The 15,304-nt window shown below is 43.8% G+C and overlaps 1 protein-coding gene across 1 annotated transcript; it reads right to left on the minus strand.

Annotated features, from left to right (window-relative positions):
* Nucleotides 1-2,603: 2,603 nt before the first annotated feature.
* On the minus strand, nt 2,604-14,630 carry LOC136975637 (1-acylglycerol-3-phosphate O-acyltransferase Pnpla3-like). Its single transcript, XM_067270709.1, has 9 exons — nt 14,202-14,630; nt 13,890-14,122; nt 4,195-4,260; nt 3,985-4,134; nt 3,800-3,917; nt 3,606-3,734; nt 3,411-3,540; nt 3,238-3,351; nt 2,604-3,180 (listed from the first exon to the last, which is right to left on the minus strand). The coding sequence occupies exons 1-9, from the start codon at nt 14,407-14,409 to the stop codon at nt 2,799-2,801; spliced, it is 1,530 nt and encodes a 509-aa protein (XP_067126810.1). The 5' UTR covers nt 14,410-14,630; the 3' UTR covers nt 2,604-2,798.
* Nucleotides 14,631-15,304: the final 674 nt, after the last annotated feature.

Consider the following 15,304-nt stretch of genomic DNA (forward strand, 5'->3'; position numbering starts at 1 on the left):
AGATAGATTTATGTGTCATTCACGAATCAGGCCACTGGTGAAAAACATCGATCGTAGAAGTCACTTTGTCTGAAAGCGATGAAACAGAAACAGATAGCGAATCAGAATTTGACTTGGCACCAAATGAACAGTCACCCAAACCATCAATTATTCATAAAGTTGTGCGTTTCGAGGATGTTTCGTTATCACGTACTGAACTTGAAAACAAACTCATCAACGAAATCAAGTGAAAAAAACAGGAAATTCAGTTAGTGAAATCTCAAACTAGAGATCAAGCAAATGAAGATTTGTAGTGGAAGTATCAAAAAGGAAGATTAAATGCGTCTCTGCTTGGTCGCATTCTTAGACGTAAAACTTTGCAAAAATTTGCAGCTTCGTGAAGAACATGAATATTACGCACAAATACAAGGACAGATGGGGATTACAAAAGTCAAGGAGTGTTTTTTGTATGTTACAGTGGTAATAATGTACTGTACAAAAAAAAAATAATTTTAACCTGGTTTCTGGCAACACGCAGTGCAAAAACTCTTATCATTTTATTTCAATTACATAGTAACTGAAATATTTTCAGAATGTGTTTAAAAGTTCGGAACAGATGTTGTTTACTTGCGCAAGCAAGGAAAAAAAGGAACCGGAAGTACCAAGGGTCCAGGATGTTTTGGTGCTGGTGCTGCCACCTGTCGTGACGAATACGATCAATAGCACGTGGCTACGGCTAAATAAGCAGTTTGGAAAATACACGGCGGTAGCTAACCGTCTTATTACAGGCTGTCTAGATGTAAGTTGCCGATAGCATTTAGAGATGGCAGAGCTCGTCTCTAATAGGTTTCGGGAGAGGTGACCACTCTTATATTCTAGCAACGGTGACCGGAACCTCCGTGCCAAATTTCGTGTTTTTATTTTTAACCCATTCGGACATATATAACGAAATAGGCGCCAACGTCCACGGAATTTTTTGTCGTTTTCTTTTTGACTTTTTCCGGGGAGTCTGCAAAAACTCGCAGGGTCAAATCTGACACGATTCCAATACTTTTCCCGGTTTTTTAACTCTTTCCGCCCTGTGAGCACTAAGAGGGCCTCTTTTAGAAGGCCCATTATGGGTTCGGCCAGGCCACAATGGAGCGACCGGGTGGTGAGGGATGGGGCTCGACATATCCGAACCGACCACCCCCGAAAAATTCCTGGGGATTATTCGACCCATTCGGATTCGATCCCGGGTCCCCAGAGCTGTAGGCTGCCACCTTGATCGCTCGGCCATCCGGCCTACACTTTTCCCGGTTACGTGCATACGACGGGCGGGAAAGTAAAAGTTTTATAATAAGATTTCGTAACACAGCGGGCTACAATTTTATTTATTACTATCCGCCGTCCGTCGGATCACTTACTACTTAAAATTTATAAAGAATAGAAGATACCGTAATAGGTAATTGTAGCGGTCTACAGATCGGTAATGTTTCCACCCCTCCGGTTTCATAATTTCCTCCTGGAAGTAAACCTGGAACTCGAACACGGCTCCGGCGGGACCAGGCCGTAACTCGCGGTGTTTAAAGAAATGCGCGCCGAGCGACACCGTACCGACTCATAGCAGGTAAGGCTCGGATATGATTTGTTCTCATATTTTTATCAGTTTTGCACGCGTATCTTTATATTTTCGTTTATTCATAACTTGGAAGGTCCCACTAGCGACATTCGAAATATTCATTGTAGAATGTTTTCAAAAATATTTGTGTATTCCAATACGAGCGACGTTCCATTTGTATTTTTTCCCGAGGAAAGGTGATTTGACACTATCGGACGACAAATTATTATATTAAGTTTTAATGGTGGAATCGGCACAAAAAAAAAGAAAAAAAAAAAAAAAAGACAATCCGAGATGGCTCAGACGTGCCGATGCAGTACAGTGCCAACGTTTTGCCGTGGACAACGGCGAAGATGCGTTATACAGTATTTTAGTATTTCAGAAAGACTGAGCTAGAAGAATTGATAGAAATCGAAGGCGAATATCTGCACCTTTACGTCACCCGTGAGAAAGAAAATCTGGGGTTTAGAGAGTCCGATATTCTGCCCGTATTTTGCGATGCGGCCAAACTTGGTTTTTTTCGATTTGGGTTGGGCGCACTAATTACTCCCGGACGGAAATTTCTTCGTACCACCGAAAATAAGAAAGAACGCCGTCCGCACGTAGCCAGCGTCGATATTTTATGCCGCGACTCGTTTATTCGTCCAAAACACTGTATACTTTCGTATTTATGCAAAATTGCCGAAACATTTCCAATAGGGCGCTACGTCGCGCCAATATTTGTCCATTAAAACATAAAAGACACGATATTTACGCCAGAGTTTACCGTAAAACTCCCATTTCGGTAATGTCCGAGTCCCGGCGAGGGGTAAAAAGCCACGCGTTTGAAAAATACAATCGCCGACAACAAATAAACTTGTTTGTGGCACCGAATTTTCCTTCGTCCTAGTCGACTCCTTCGGAGGAAGAGAGCGTTCCGTCTTACCCCACTCTTTTTCGGGCGTGCGGATTTCGGACCTCGCCGTTTCGGGTTGGGCGGCGCACCGCCTTCGGTAGCCACTCCCTGCAAAAAGTAAGCGAAAAAGACGTGGGAAAATATAAAATTTATCTTAAATAACGTCATTTACACGGACCCCGCCTCCTTGGGCCGGGATTTTGGCCGGCGTCGAAGGCCTCCTCTCTCGGGAGATTACACTTTCGCCGTTTCCCGGGATCGGGACCGGGACCGGAATTCGTCGCCTTTCGCTTCCGCTCCACCGGGGAAGAAGCTTCTTCCCCTCTACGAAAGCGCGCCCTTCTCGTCTTCCACCGAGAAGATGGAAGTTCGGTTCACCCTCCGCTTTTCGTCCAGGTAGTAGAAGGACATCAGCGCCTCTTTCTCTTCCGTCATTTTCAGCACTTCCTCTAGTTCCGTCGGGCGGCCACCCCCCTCCAGTCCGTCTAGAGCCGTCCGGGCGGCCCTCAGGGCCCGATCGGCCAAGGCCCGGGCCGCCCGATCCAACTCCTCTCGGTCGGCGGTGGGGGCGGGTAGCGGGTCGGAATCCATCAGCAGGCGCAGTCGTCCCACCGGGCGTTTCTCCGCGGGAAGGGGGCTTCCACCCTCCGCTTTGGACTGACAACGTCCCGGATGGAACTCTCGGACGGCCCAGCGGCAGTAGAGCCTGGAAAAGTCGAAGGTCAGAGGAGAAAGACCAAAAGAGGGAAGCGACGCGACTTACCCGTAGCCACCGGCGTCGGGCTCCAACTTTTCGAACGCCCGAATCAGTAGCAGCAGCAACTTCTCCGCCCCGTCGATCAGACGCCACCCCGCGGCCAGGCACAATTTACGGGACCTGAAAGAGGAGCGGGAGGTGAAAGGTGGAGGAGGAGTGCGGAAGAGCGAAATACTCACCCGTCCAAGAGGCGGCAGGTCAGTCGCAGGGAGGCCGAGCGCAGCAGTCTCAACATCTTCCCGGGTCCGCGCCAGAGAAAGGAGGGGGAGAAGATCCGGAGGCCGGTCTCTGACGATTCTTCTTCGATAACTGCGAAAGAGAGGCGCCCGTCACCTTCCGTCCCGCCGGATCTCTTCCGGCGGAAGCGGAATTACCTTTTCGAACCGTTTCCGGTATGTCGGAACCTCCTGGGCGCGGAGTGGGCGCGAGATAAGAGCAGTCGGGAGGAAAGGAAGAAGACAGGTGCTTGGGTCTTTCCGGGCCCACCGAGGCCGTAGGGAAATCTGAAAAAGAAGCGGAATGAGGAAAGCGGCCAGCGCTCTTCTTCTCTTTCGGCCCTAATCCTTACCGTTGTCGCGCAGAAAACGAAAGGCGTCGTCGAAGCCCTGCTGGCACAATCGTCCCAGGGTCCGAGCGTCCCCGGGGAAGAGAATGCCTCCGAAACGGTGCAGGTTGGCGGGAGTGATCTGAAGAGAGAAAGAGATGAGAGAAGAGTCGGAGAGGGCGGTAGAAGAGGAAGAGAAAGAGACTCACCGCCAGGCTGGTGCCGCCCAGGTAGATCTGTATCAAGCTGCAAGAAGAGTCCGTGGGACAGACGTCGCTCTCTCCGTAGAAGGGGGCCACGGTCAAGGTGTGTTCATCCAACAGGGGTTGATTGTCGCTGAGTCCGCCGTCGGAGTAGGCCTACGATTAGGGAGTCAGCGGCGGCTCGGAGGTGGAGTCTCCGGCGGCCGTCTTACTTACCTCTCCTCGAAACCGGGGATAGGCGAATCCGCAGTACAGAGGGATGAAGCAGCTGCACACCAGCGCCTGCAGACACACCATTTCGTTTATCCAACCGCCGCAATTAAAGTCCTCGCGTTTTCCACACTTAAGTTTTACCCAGCCATCGGCCGAGTCGTTCGACTTTTGGTAAATGGAACGACAATTTGCCGGGGAAAGGCAGAAAAAGGAGGAGATCCACAAAATTCTAATTTAGGCCAATGCCACGGAACTTTCGTATTACTTAGCGTTTACATAAAACCCAAGATTTTTTTAAAACTCCGCCCCACGGTCATTAAGAGGGCCTCTTTTAGCCAGCCCGTTACGGGTGGGGGGTAGGGTCGGGCCGCAGTGGGCTACCGGTGGCCAGAGACGAGGCCCGACGTATCCGGACGAACCGACCCCGGAAAAATTCCCGGGGACTTTTTGATCTCGGGTTCACCAGACGGTAGGCTGCCACTTCGACCGCTGGGCCATCCGGCCAAACCCGAGATTTTACCGTGGCGGAAATCGGTCGGAATTAATTCCGACACCGGCCGAACCCGGGGTTAAGGGTATTTTGAGCGGAAGTGACCTAAGTCGAAAGGAAAGAGGAGAGCCGATTCCGTAAAACCCTGGCCTAGGAGAACGAAAACGAAAGTACTTGGCCCCGGTTTAATTACCATTTACTGCGTTCGACAAAACGAATCGAAAAGACGGTTACGTCAATAAAACTTAACTTTCGACGCGCCACTTCTCTACACTCGAATGACGTAAAATTAATAATACGGGGTCGGAAAAGGCGTTAAAAATATCTTGGGAATTATTTCGGTAAACGGATAAGGTTAAATTTAAATTCTAAAATAAAAATAGTTAATATAAATTATAGAATAAAAATATTTATTATTATTAGATATTTTATTAAAAAGAACCTGGCGCGTTTCCTTTGACTAAAGCCACCATCCACGCTACCGGACGATCCAGGTTGCCGTCTGTACGATATATTTGTATATAACGGTTAATTATTGAAAAAGACCCGCAACGACAGTCGCATAACTTTCCTGGCTCTTACGCGTTTTTATTTAAAAATCTTTTATATTAATAAGCAAAAATAAAGTGTTTTGTGCCATCTGTTATCAGATTTTCTTATGAAATTTTTTATATTTTTAATTACTATAATATGGAAAAAAACTTAATTTTTGAGAACAATTTTATAAAAAATTAACGGGTTTTATAAAAAAAATAGTGCAAATGTTGGTAACGAATAAAATCATTAAAAGTCCCAGCCCCGTCGAGATAGAGGTGGTGGTGTATCTCCCACCAAAATTTAATAGCTCCGATGCCCTCGACATACGAGTCACCGTGCCAAATTTCGTTTCTTAATCTTTATCCCATTGCGAGTTATTAAGCGAAATAGACGCCAACACACGCATCCACGCAAGTTTTTGTCGGGTTTTCTTTTTACTTTTGTCGAATTCGGAAGGTATGGAAACTCGGAGGGTGACGATTCCAATTCTAATACTTTCCCTCGTTATATATACGTAACAGCCGGGAAAGTAAACTCCGATCGGTCACGACCATTTTTATAGTATCTCCTTCTCGTGGATATTTCGTGTCTTTTTTCTCCGTTAGTGGTCGGTTACGTTTCCGGAAGAGTACTTAATTGGCTAATACCGTATATTATCGATTATAACGCGCATCTTTTCTAGAACCCGGGCTTTTTTGAAACAGACCGGCGTTTCTTTAAACTAGGGGTGGTCACCACCCCGGGGCCAAACTAAAAATTTGGAAAACGGTTTACGCCAGTGAAGTAAGTACAGTACGGTATATAAAGAAAAGAATGCCTTAGGTATTTGTTAATGTTTAATACGGTGAAAATATGCCAAACCATTGCCGTATCGAATCGGGCTACTTTACCACTACTATTAATATTTAAATTCTGAGTAATTCGAGAACATTTAATAAATCCTAACGAAACTAATATTGTAAATTATTTAATAAATATTAATTATAATTATTAAATTTAATAAGAGATGGCGCTTAACTCCAAGAGATTAAAGACAGAGTGATAAGTTTTTGAACATACACGACATTAACTTGTTATCACTGTGTGATGGTTTGCCTTTCCGTTGTTTTTTGTGTGATGTTATCAAACTGTATTGACGTAAGTACGTATTTTATGCAATAAATTATGCGTATTTCTTCATACCTATGGTTATTCCTTTCAAACGTCACACAAAATGGCGTGCATCGCTTTCGGACACTTTTGAGTATCACAGGCGACAATTTACCTTATCCTTGTGAACCACATGCCGTTTCGTACTAATTAATTCATGCTCTAAAACTTTCTAATTGGAAAGTTTTCTCCCTCTGTTTTCGTTTTCGATTTGCACTGCCTATCTTCCAAATTTCGCCACTAGGGGCGCTGCTGTCGTTTGCATTAGGTCGGGCATAGTAGCTTTACTATACCGTTACTTCACTTGCATAGCTGTAGCTCTCTCTGTTCGCAAGAATTTTCTGGTTAAAGGGACTTTCCTATGCACCCTGTATACAAAACGTACAGTACATAAACCGAATACGAAACTCGACTAGTAAATATAAATTAAGACCTTTCCGAATATAATTAAATTGAGAAAAAAGAACCGTCAAAATTGCCAAGCCAGGTTCCCCGATAAACGACAAAAAGTTATATTTAATACGATCTAAAATTGCACCGTTCATTTTTATTTTTTAGACAGAAAATTTAATTAAAACCATTAAAATTATTTATCTCTTTCAAAGTCTTCATTATTTTAAAAATGCGCGCATTTTCTCCTTTCCGAGAATAATTTTTTCCCGTTTTTTAGTATAAAAAAATTTCATTAATGATTTTCTAAATAAAAATTAAGAAGTTTCTGCAAAATCTATTTTCTCAATAAACTCATTAACATTTCTTAAATTATTATAAAATAATATAGATTCGTTAATAATTTATAACAATAAAATTTTCGTGTAAACAGTTTACATAAGCTGTAAATTATATCGTAAACTGTACAGTACATACAGCATTTTCTAAAAAATTAGTCTTTTTTAATTTCGAGTGTCTTCTAACCACATTTCAATATTCGATACGACTGAAGTCGAATACAATAATAAAAAGATCCTACGCAACTATATATTATTGCGTTGGAAAACGTTCATCATTCCACTGGCTTATTAAATTTTGGCGTTACTCTACAACACTAAAATTTAATAAAGCAGTCGTCCGTTGTGGGAAACAGTATCGACGAGGAAGAAATCAAAAGGGAGAAAATGATCTTTTAAGAGAAAAACGATATCTTTAACTGGTAAGTTAGAAACGGATAGGAAATCAAAGTGCGAGATGACTTGTTAAAAATCAAACTGCTTCCATGTTAGTTAATAAAATAAAGTTAAATAAGTGTTATATAGTTACGAGTGGAACAACTTTCCGATTTATTTGGTGTTATGTTTCGAAGCAAATATCCCGTTTCTCCACTTTGCAAAAAAGTGTGGTCCGCCAGCCACATAAAAATGTACGACTCTCGACATTTTCACATTCCACTTGCTAGAAATCCACCGATTCTAAATTCGCGCGCCTCTCGTTAAAAACCCACCGTGGAAAGCCCGATCGACGATCGTACGTTCAGATTCAGATTGAGATATTTTATTAATAACATACTATGTAGTATTAATAGTACATACTTGGCGCCGTATAAAACACAGCCAAGTGAGAAACAGTACGATCGTACGTTACAAAAACCTGGAAAAATAAAACCGAAATAACTAAAAACGGTTCAAAAATATATTTAAAAATAGACACGCGCTAATACCACTTTGGCCATTTCGCTTACCGGACCACGGGAATGGGCAGCGGTTGTCTCTAGAAGCAGGGCTTTGGAACGACCATTTTTTTTGAGTTGCTCCGCTCCGGCATCAAAGTATTTGCTTCAACTCCGCTCCGGGCTCCGGTTAAAATATTCTTACAGGAATTACATTATTTTTTTCTTTGATATATAAGTACACGTAAAAAAAACTTGTTTATTTACAACTAATTTATTTATTATTAAAAAAATTAACATACAACCTAAAATTTATTCGTTGATTTTAATAAATAAAATAGCAGACAACAAATCGTTCTTCATTGACTGCCTATTATCGCTTAAAATTAATCTTAATACGGAAAATAGACCGTCGACACTTGGCATGCTCGAAGCGACTATGCATGCTTTTCTGATAATGGTCAATGGCTTCGAATACATTCGCCTTTAATCTCCCCGCATCCTCTATTGCATTGCGGTCTTTCTCAATATGTTTGTCTATTTCGTTGTCATCTCTATTATGTATAATGGAAATTCGACGACTGTTCTCTCTTCTATCCAATTCTTTTTCAAAATCATCGTCTTCCGAATCTATATTTATTATATTACAAGTTGGCTGTGACGGCTCACCAATTGCTGGCTCTTCGGCCAAATCAATTCGTATTTGCCTTTTGATTCGCCGTTGGACGTCCGAAAGACTCTCTCTCGCGTTTAGTCTTTCTGCCGCACTTAATAAGATTCTATATCTAGAATCAATACACACTCCGGCAAGAAAATGTGTGTTTTGAAAAAGCTTTTCTTTCCACTTTTTCATGGAGGACAGAATTCCTAATGCAACATATCGTCCAAATTCTTCCATACATTTTTCTAGTTTACGCTGTTCTTTCATAAACATCCCCGGGTAAGATCGGCAGCTTGAAGAGCAATTGTCGAAATATTTTGGTTTTTCTAAAACAGCTCTGATATCTTTTACTTCGTCCCATTCTGCTTTGCTAAGTTTTAGGTCTTTTTTCCGGCAGCAGCTACTTGGTCGCAGTAGTCTTTCAAAAAAAAAAAAAAGAAGACGATCGAGCGTGGCATACGTAGAACCCCATCTCGTCACTGTATCTAGGGATTGAGTTTTACCATACATTTTCGGCAAAACATTCAAGGGCGTCGCCAGGAGGAGGGGCAGAGGGACAGTTGCCCTCCCCTAGAAATTCGAAAAAGTTATTTAAATGCTAAGTTTTAATTAAAATAATCTTCTTAGGCTTCTTGTAAGTTAAAGAAAATGTTTTATTTGAGATATTTCTTTTCCGGTACATAGTAAATGATTAAAACTTCATGAATCGTTTCTATTTTACCTACATACAATTCATATTCTCTATCAATTTACATCATCTTGCCCCCCCTTACCCATTGGCTGGCGTCGTCCTTGAAAACATTACGTATTGTTGATATTCGTAATTTTACCACAATCGGTCGAATTTTTCTAATATTTTTATTATTCGTTCATTCCTTAATCCATTCCAAATGGCCAGTCGAAGAGTGTGAATTCCACACCTCATTACTTGAATTTTCGTATTATCAGTAGTCCACGCTGGCAATATTAGGGAAGGATCTTTAACCCACTGTTGCAAAATGTCTACATTCATTTCTTCGATGTCTTCAGTTTTTTCATCTTTTTATCCTGGGAAATATTTTCACAATCGCCAAGTTTATTTACAGCACGTCATGTTCGCTGCATTATCTACACAAATATTTAGTACTTGTTTTTCGTTGATTTCAAATTTATTTAAAGTTTCTTTAATTTGATTTTTCACATAAAAAGAGTTATGCCTTCCTTCGGTATCAACAATATCCAATATTTTTATTTCAGTTTTCTCGTTTTTTCATTCCAAAATTGTACATTGATGGCAAGAAAATTTCTATTTCCACGGGTTGCAGCATCTAGCTTAAAAAGCATAATGTTCTTTTAAAGTTTGTCTTAGCTTGATGCGAGCTGACTCTGCTGTGCTTATTACTAATAGGCGAACAGCATCGTGTCCTGTCGATACACTGAGCTTCTGAGCCATTTTGCCAGCAATCTTTTGGAATCCTTCGTTATTTAATGCGAATGTAGTGAGTGGTATCGTACTCATACTAACCATCTCAACAAGTCCCTCGCGGAAAGTATTACTATCCATAGTAATTGTAATCTTCGATGTAAAATATGTATCAATTTTTGGTTGATCAGTTCTACATTTCTTATGACATGAAAGAGCAATGGTAAAATTTTCGTGATTACGTTTTTTTCTTGCAGCGGCTTCGTCTTCTTGACGTCTCCTTCCTTTTAACTAATCCTTCGTAAATTTCGGGATGATCACGCTTTACGTGCCGCCAAAGATTGAACTTTTTCGACACACTACTTCCACTTGCCTCGAAGTTGCATTGTATTGATTCGCCATTTACAATGTGTTCCATCATGCACGTAACTCACTTCTTCTTCCCGTTATCGTATTCAAATACGAATATTTCTTTAAGCTCTTCTTCTGTAAATCGATTGTCTATCACGGGTGACAGTTTTAAATTTTGGTTTGACGCCATGGCTTAAATAATCAAATATTTAAGTATTATTAATTGAGAAATAACACATATAAACATTCGTGCATACAAAATAACCAAATAATAATTATTTTACCTCTGCAAACATATACGATTATAACAAACCGACTGTCACACTCACGACCAAGCGCACACAAAAATTGCGATTGAGTTATGTGTCGTTTGACAAGTTTGCCACATGTTAAATATCATCAGTGTTGTAAACTTAGCAATGCGAAATGCAAATTATGAAATGAGCCAGTGAGAATGACAGTGGCGTAAGTCACTTTACGGCTAATTGGAGAAATTTAATTAAATATTTAATGGTTTGTTAAAATTGTTATTGAAAAATCAAATGTAAGAAATAAATATTAGTGCTGCTCCTAGTGGTGAATTTCTGTACTAATGGTTAAAGCCACTTTCATTCTAAACAAAACAGAACTATGACGGAGGATTTCAAGCGTGGACTGAACTCAATTTTTAAAATTTATGATTTATGACACTTCCATTCTCACCGGCTCAAATATTAAATATATCGGAGCGGCGGAGCACTACAAATTTCCGTGCTTCAGCTTCGCTCCTGCTCCGAGTAAAAATCCGTTGCTCCACTCGCTCCATGCTTCCGCTCCAGCTCCACTCCAAAGCCCTGCCTAGAAGGAAAACCCGGGCCACCACCGTAGCAGCCGCCCAACCGTATTATCTAGTAACCGTAATCCGCGCCTATGGCCTACTTCTAGTACCAAATTACACCTTATTTAATTATTAATAACGGCGGTAAAGTATAAAGTAGCCCGATCGGATACGGTAACGGTTTGGCTTATTATTAAATACTAGGCTTTGAGACGTTCATATATTGTACGAAAAACGAAAATCTTCGATTGCGCCGTTCACAGATTTGTTTTGCGCGGTATAAGGGGAGTGGTGAAAACTTCATTGTAAAACGGGGTATAAATTTTTTCTCGTAACAAGGGCTGGCGCATAAAAATTGTAAGTTTCCGACGGAGGAATCTTGTTAATATTTCTACGGATAGATGGAGACGGCCGTACAATAATTCTAACCGAAATCCCATATTTTCCAGGGCAGATACGACAATTTTCTCCCGTAAGGTTGGCCACTCCGCAGACGACTTTCCGTTTTAAATCTTCGGTGGTTCGAACGTACGATACAAAACGAGAAAACAAAAGCATAGCCCAAGAATCTGGAAAAAGGTCCGTTAGGGTAAAATGTGGCCAAATCGTCGATCGACCGCTTCGCTCCGGATTGGCGAAAGTGTCGTTAGTTACGACGTAGAATTCTCACCACGTCGTTAAATACGACGTATGGTATCTGCAATTCTCCAAGCCGGTGTAACCCGATTTACCATTTACCACAAAATATCACCCGTCTGATTTCAACTGAATGCCGTTTCGTCGGATAGGAATATAATACGGAAGCTTTCGGAGATAAAATGGAAGAGAAAAAGTACCTTACTTCTTCCGAAATACGGCCATCGATAGACGGAGTAGAAAAAAGAAAATAATAGAAGGGAGAATAGGTCCAACCAGAGCCGTAACTAGGATTTTGGACGCCTATAGCCAAGAATAAAAATAGCGCCCTTTTAATTTTTGTTATTAAATAAAAATAAAAATGGTGATTTATTTTTGAAATATACGTTCATAGAAATTACAGATCATAAATACTATATAAATATAAATATAGAAGTTTTTTTGTGTTATTAATTTCGAATACATATTATTCCGAAACCTTCTCGTTGGCGCCTTTATTAAATCAGCGCCTATGGCGGGGGCTACGTTGGCCATACCCTAGTTACGGCTCTGGGTCCAACTATTACTTCTGGCGGAAAAGGTAATTGTTGGAGATTAATTTGCGAAGAAGCGAGTAGTGTTAGTGACGTCGGTAGAAGCGTAGACGAAGTTCGACGTAAACCGAGAGATTACGAAAGCGTTTGAAAAAAACGAGGACAGTGAAATCTCTGTACGATCGATAACAATTGCGTTTATAACTTCGAGGCCAGGAAGAGAATATTACGCTATAAGCCACGGGTAGGCCTTCCAAACCGGGATTCCCTCCGCATTGGATAGAGTGGGATTAATTCCGTTAAGAAAACGTCTTCGATGGACGGACGACCTAAGCCATAAATTCTCGATCAACCGTATAATTGTTCGATGCAGAAAGCTAAGCACTGTCGACCGTCTGGAATCGTCTCGACTGGCTATCCCCCGCTCCTTTACCACTAGTTTCGCCGATACCAAATTTTGTGGCACGGCAACTCGCCACCCACGACCACCCGGACCTATCTTTGCAAAAGAAAATGTAAAGTTATTTTATTTAAGAAACAGAGCATTGTTACGCTCAAAATCGGACTGACACATCCACTATGTATTATACTTTTTAAATTAGAAAAATCGGCAACCATTGCGTCACTTGTCTGCCGTCGAAACATTTCATTTTAAAAATAAGTTTTACCTTATTACTCATACTCTTAATAAATAGATTGTGTGTGACGCCATCCGTTACCAGATTTTATCATAAAAAAGATTTTATATTATTAATTGTTAACGGCAAAACGCTTAACTGCCAGGGTAGAGAAAAGTTATATAAAAAAGTAAACGCTAATAACGAGTTGAATCTTCAAGTGCCCTCTCCAGATAGGACACCGCCAAAATTTAACGGCACGGATGCCCCTAACGCGCCAACCTCCCGGCTAAATTTTAGAAATTTTCGACAAAAAGCACGGCTCGAAATTGGGTGAAGAAAATTTCGCGCGCCTCACTAATATTCGTACTGTACAGTACATATAGAAAAAAATCCCCGAATTTGTTTGCATTTCTTGACGTTTCCGGGTTCCCCCAGACCAAAACGTAAAATTTTTTGACTCAGAGCCACAGTTTCCCTCTGTTATACGCAACAGAGGCGGGAAAGTAAAAATCTTCGGTTCTACTGGGACCAGCGCCAATCCTTCTAGCCGATGGAAACGGCGTTTTTTACGGGTCGATTACGACGGAAAACGCGCCTCGACGGATCACGTAAAGACCGTTTTTCTACGTCACGGTAGGTTTGCGCGGCCCGTCGGCAGGAGCGGAAGAAAGTTTCCTTTATAAATAAAACGCCCGCCCCGCAAGACCCCGCGCTTCGGCGGGACGGAAAGGTAAATATTAAGGAACGACGGAGACAGACTTAAACGGCCAAATACTAGGAAAAACCTCTTTCTCCCCCTTCTCCGGCCGACGAAACGTTTAACTCGGGCCCGACCGGCGGTTCCGCGGACGGAAATAACGACTGTGGCTCGACCGAACAGAAGTGGACGCGGTACTCACCTGAAGCAGCTCGTCTCGGGTGTGGAAGCGAGAGAGAAGAACGTTGCGTCCGTCCGACACTCTGGTGACCGAGACGAAGAGCCGTCCGTCGCACAGCAGGTGGGCGTCGGGCGGCAGCACCTCGTCCATCCCCCGACGGATGATGTCCAGAATCTTGAATCCGGGGCTGATGGGTCCCAGGGGAGTTCTTCGGGCCCGGACGGCCGCACGCACCAGTCCTCGGGCGCAGTCGTCTGCAAGGAAAAATTGCTGGATGACCGGGGAAGGGAGAGAAATCCTCCCCTCTTCCTCCGTCGGGCGGAGGGCGCTTACCCAGGGGGACTCGGCACAGGTTGGCGGCGGCCACCAAGGCCCCCACCGAGGCCCCGGCCGCCTTCCGGCCGAAGAGGTAGGGGGCGTTGAGTCTGAAGCAGGCGGCCGCCCCCAATTGGTACATTCCCAGGTATCCGCATCCGGCGAAGCAGGGGTGGGCGCGCGAGGGATCCGGACGACCCCCGGCCCTCTGAACGACGCGCGACATTCTCGGCTCGGGAAGCGACTGAGCGCCGGAGAATCGATCGTCGACCTAAATAGCGCCGACGATATCGCTTCTCGTCACGCGCGATGACGTCACCGACCCAGATAAGGGTCGCTCCCCCGCTTTCGCTTTCGTCGGCGGCGGGTCGTCGACCGCCGCGCCGGTTCCACTCGACTCCCGGAATCCGGCCCCCGCCTCCTTCCTCTTCCGTCCGCGGGCCGATCGGGATCTCGCTTTCCCCTTCCCTCCGGAGCACGGCGAGCGGGAGGAAAATAGATTTTCTCGGGCTTTTCCTCCCTCTTTCGGGGCGGGAAACTTACCAACTCGGGTCGACGACTGGAGGGGTTAAAGACCCGCGCCGATAAAACAGATAAAAGGGAAGGAAACGGTCCGAGAAGAGAGTCGACATCCCAACTAAGGACCGCTCGTTTCCGGGGTGACGGGGAGAAGAAATGTTTCCTTCGTTAATCCGGGACGTCCCCGGGAAGTAGTCACGGAGGAGGGGTAAAATCGCGGAGGACGATGGCCCCCGGTGGCGGAATATGGGGTCCCCCTACCGACTTTTATAGCGCGATAAAGTAACGGCGGCCACAAAATATTTACGAATTACCACCCTACCCTTTTGCCGCGGTCGCGGTACAGTACGTCTTTTTGCCGTTTCCAAACCCGCGGATCCGGCGCGGGACGGCCCCCGGGCCGGGGTGGGGAGAGATTAAGCCGTCCCCGCCCTAATCCTTAACGACTACCGCCGGAACCTAATTTACAAGCGTTCAGGAAGACTCGGGCGCCCGGCCCGACGGCCGATCCGCGGAGCGGTTTGTTTACCCACCGGGGAGTGAGTGGCGTGACTGAGATAGCGAAAGCGCTTGTCGCCGCCGTTCTTCGGTGGAATAAAGGG

This window comes from Centruroides vittatus, unplaced genomic scaffold, assembly GCF_030686945.1.
Source record: "Centruroides vittatus isolate TY-2023 unplaced genomic scaffold, ASM3068694v2 contig_377, whole genome shotgun sequence".
NCBI lineage: Eukaryota > Metazoa > Arthropoda > Arachnida > Scorpiones > Buthidae > Centruroides > Centruroides vittatus.

Coding starts and splice junctions, on each gene's coding strand:
- LOC136975637 (XM_067270709.1), bottom strand. CDS start 14,409: ATGTCGCGCGTCGTTCAGAGGGCCGGGGGTCGTCCGGATCCCTCGCGC. Junction 3,918..3,984: donor TGGGCGGCACCAGCCTGGCG/GTGAGTCTCTTT, acceptor TTCTCTCTTCAG/ATCACTCCCGCCAACCTGCA. Junction 3,352..3,410: donor ACCTGCCGCCTCTTGGACGG/GTGAGTATTTCG, acceptor CTCCTCTTTCAG/GTCCCGTAAATTGTGCCTGG.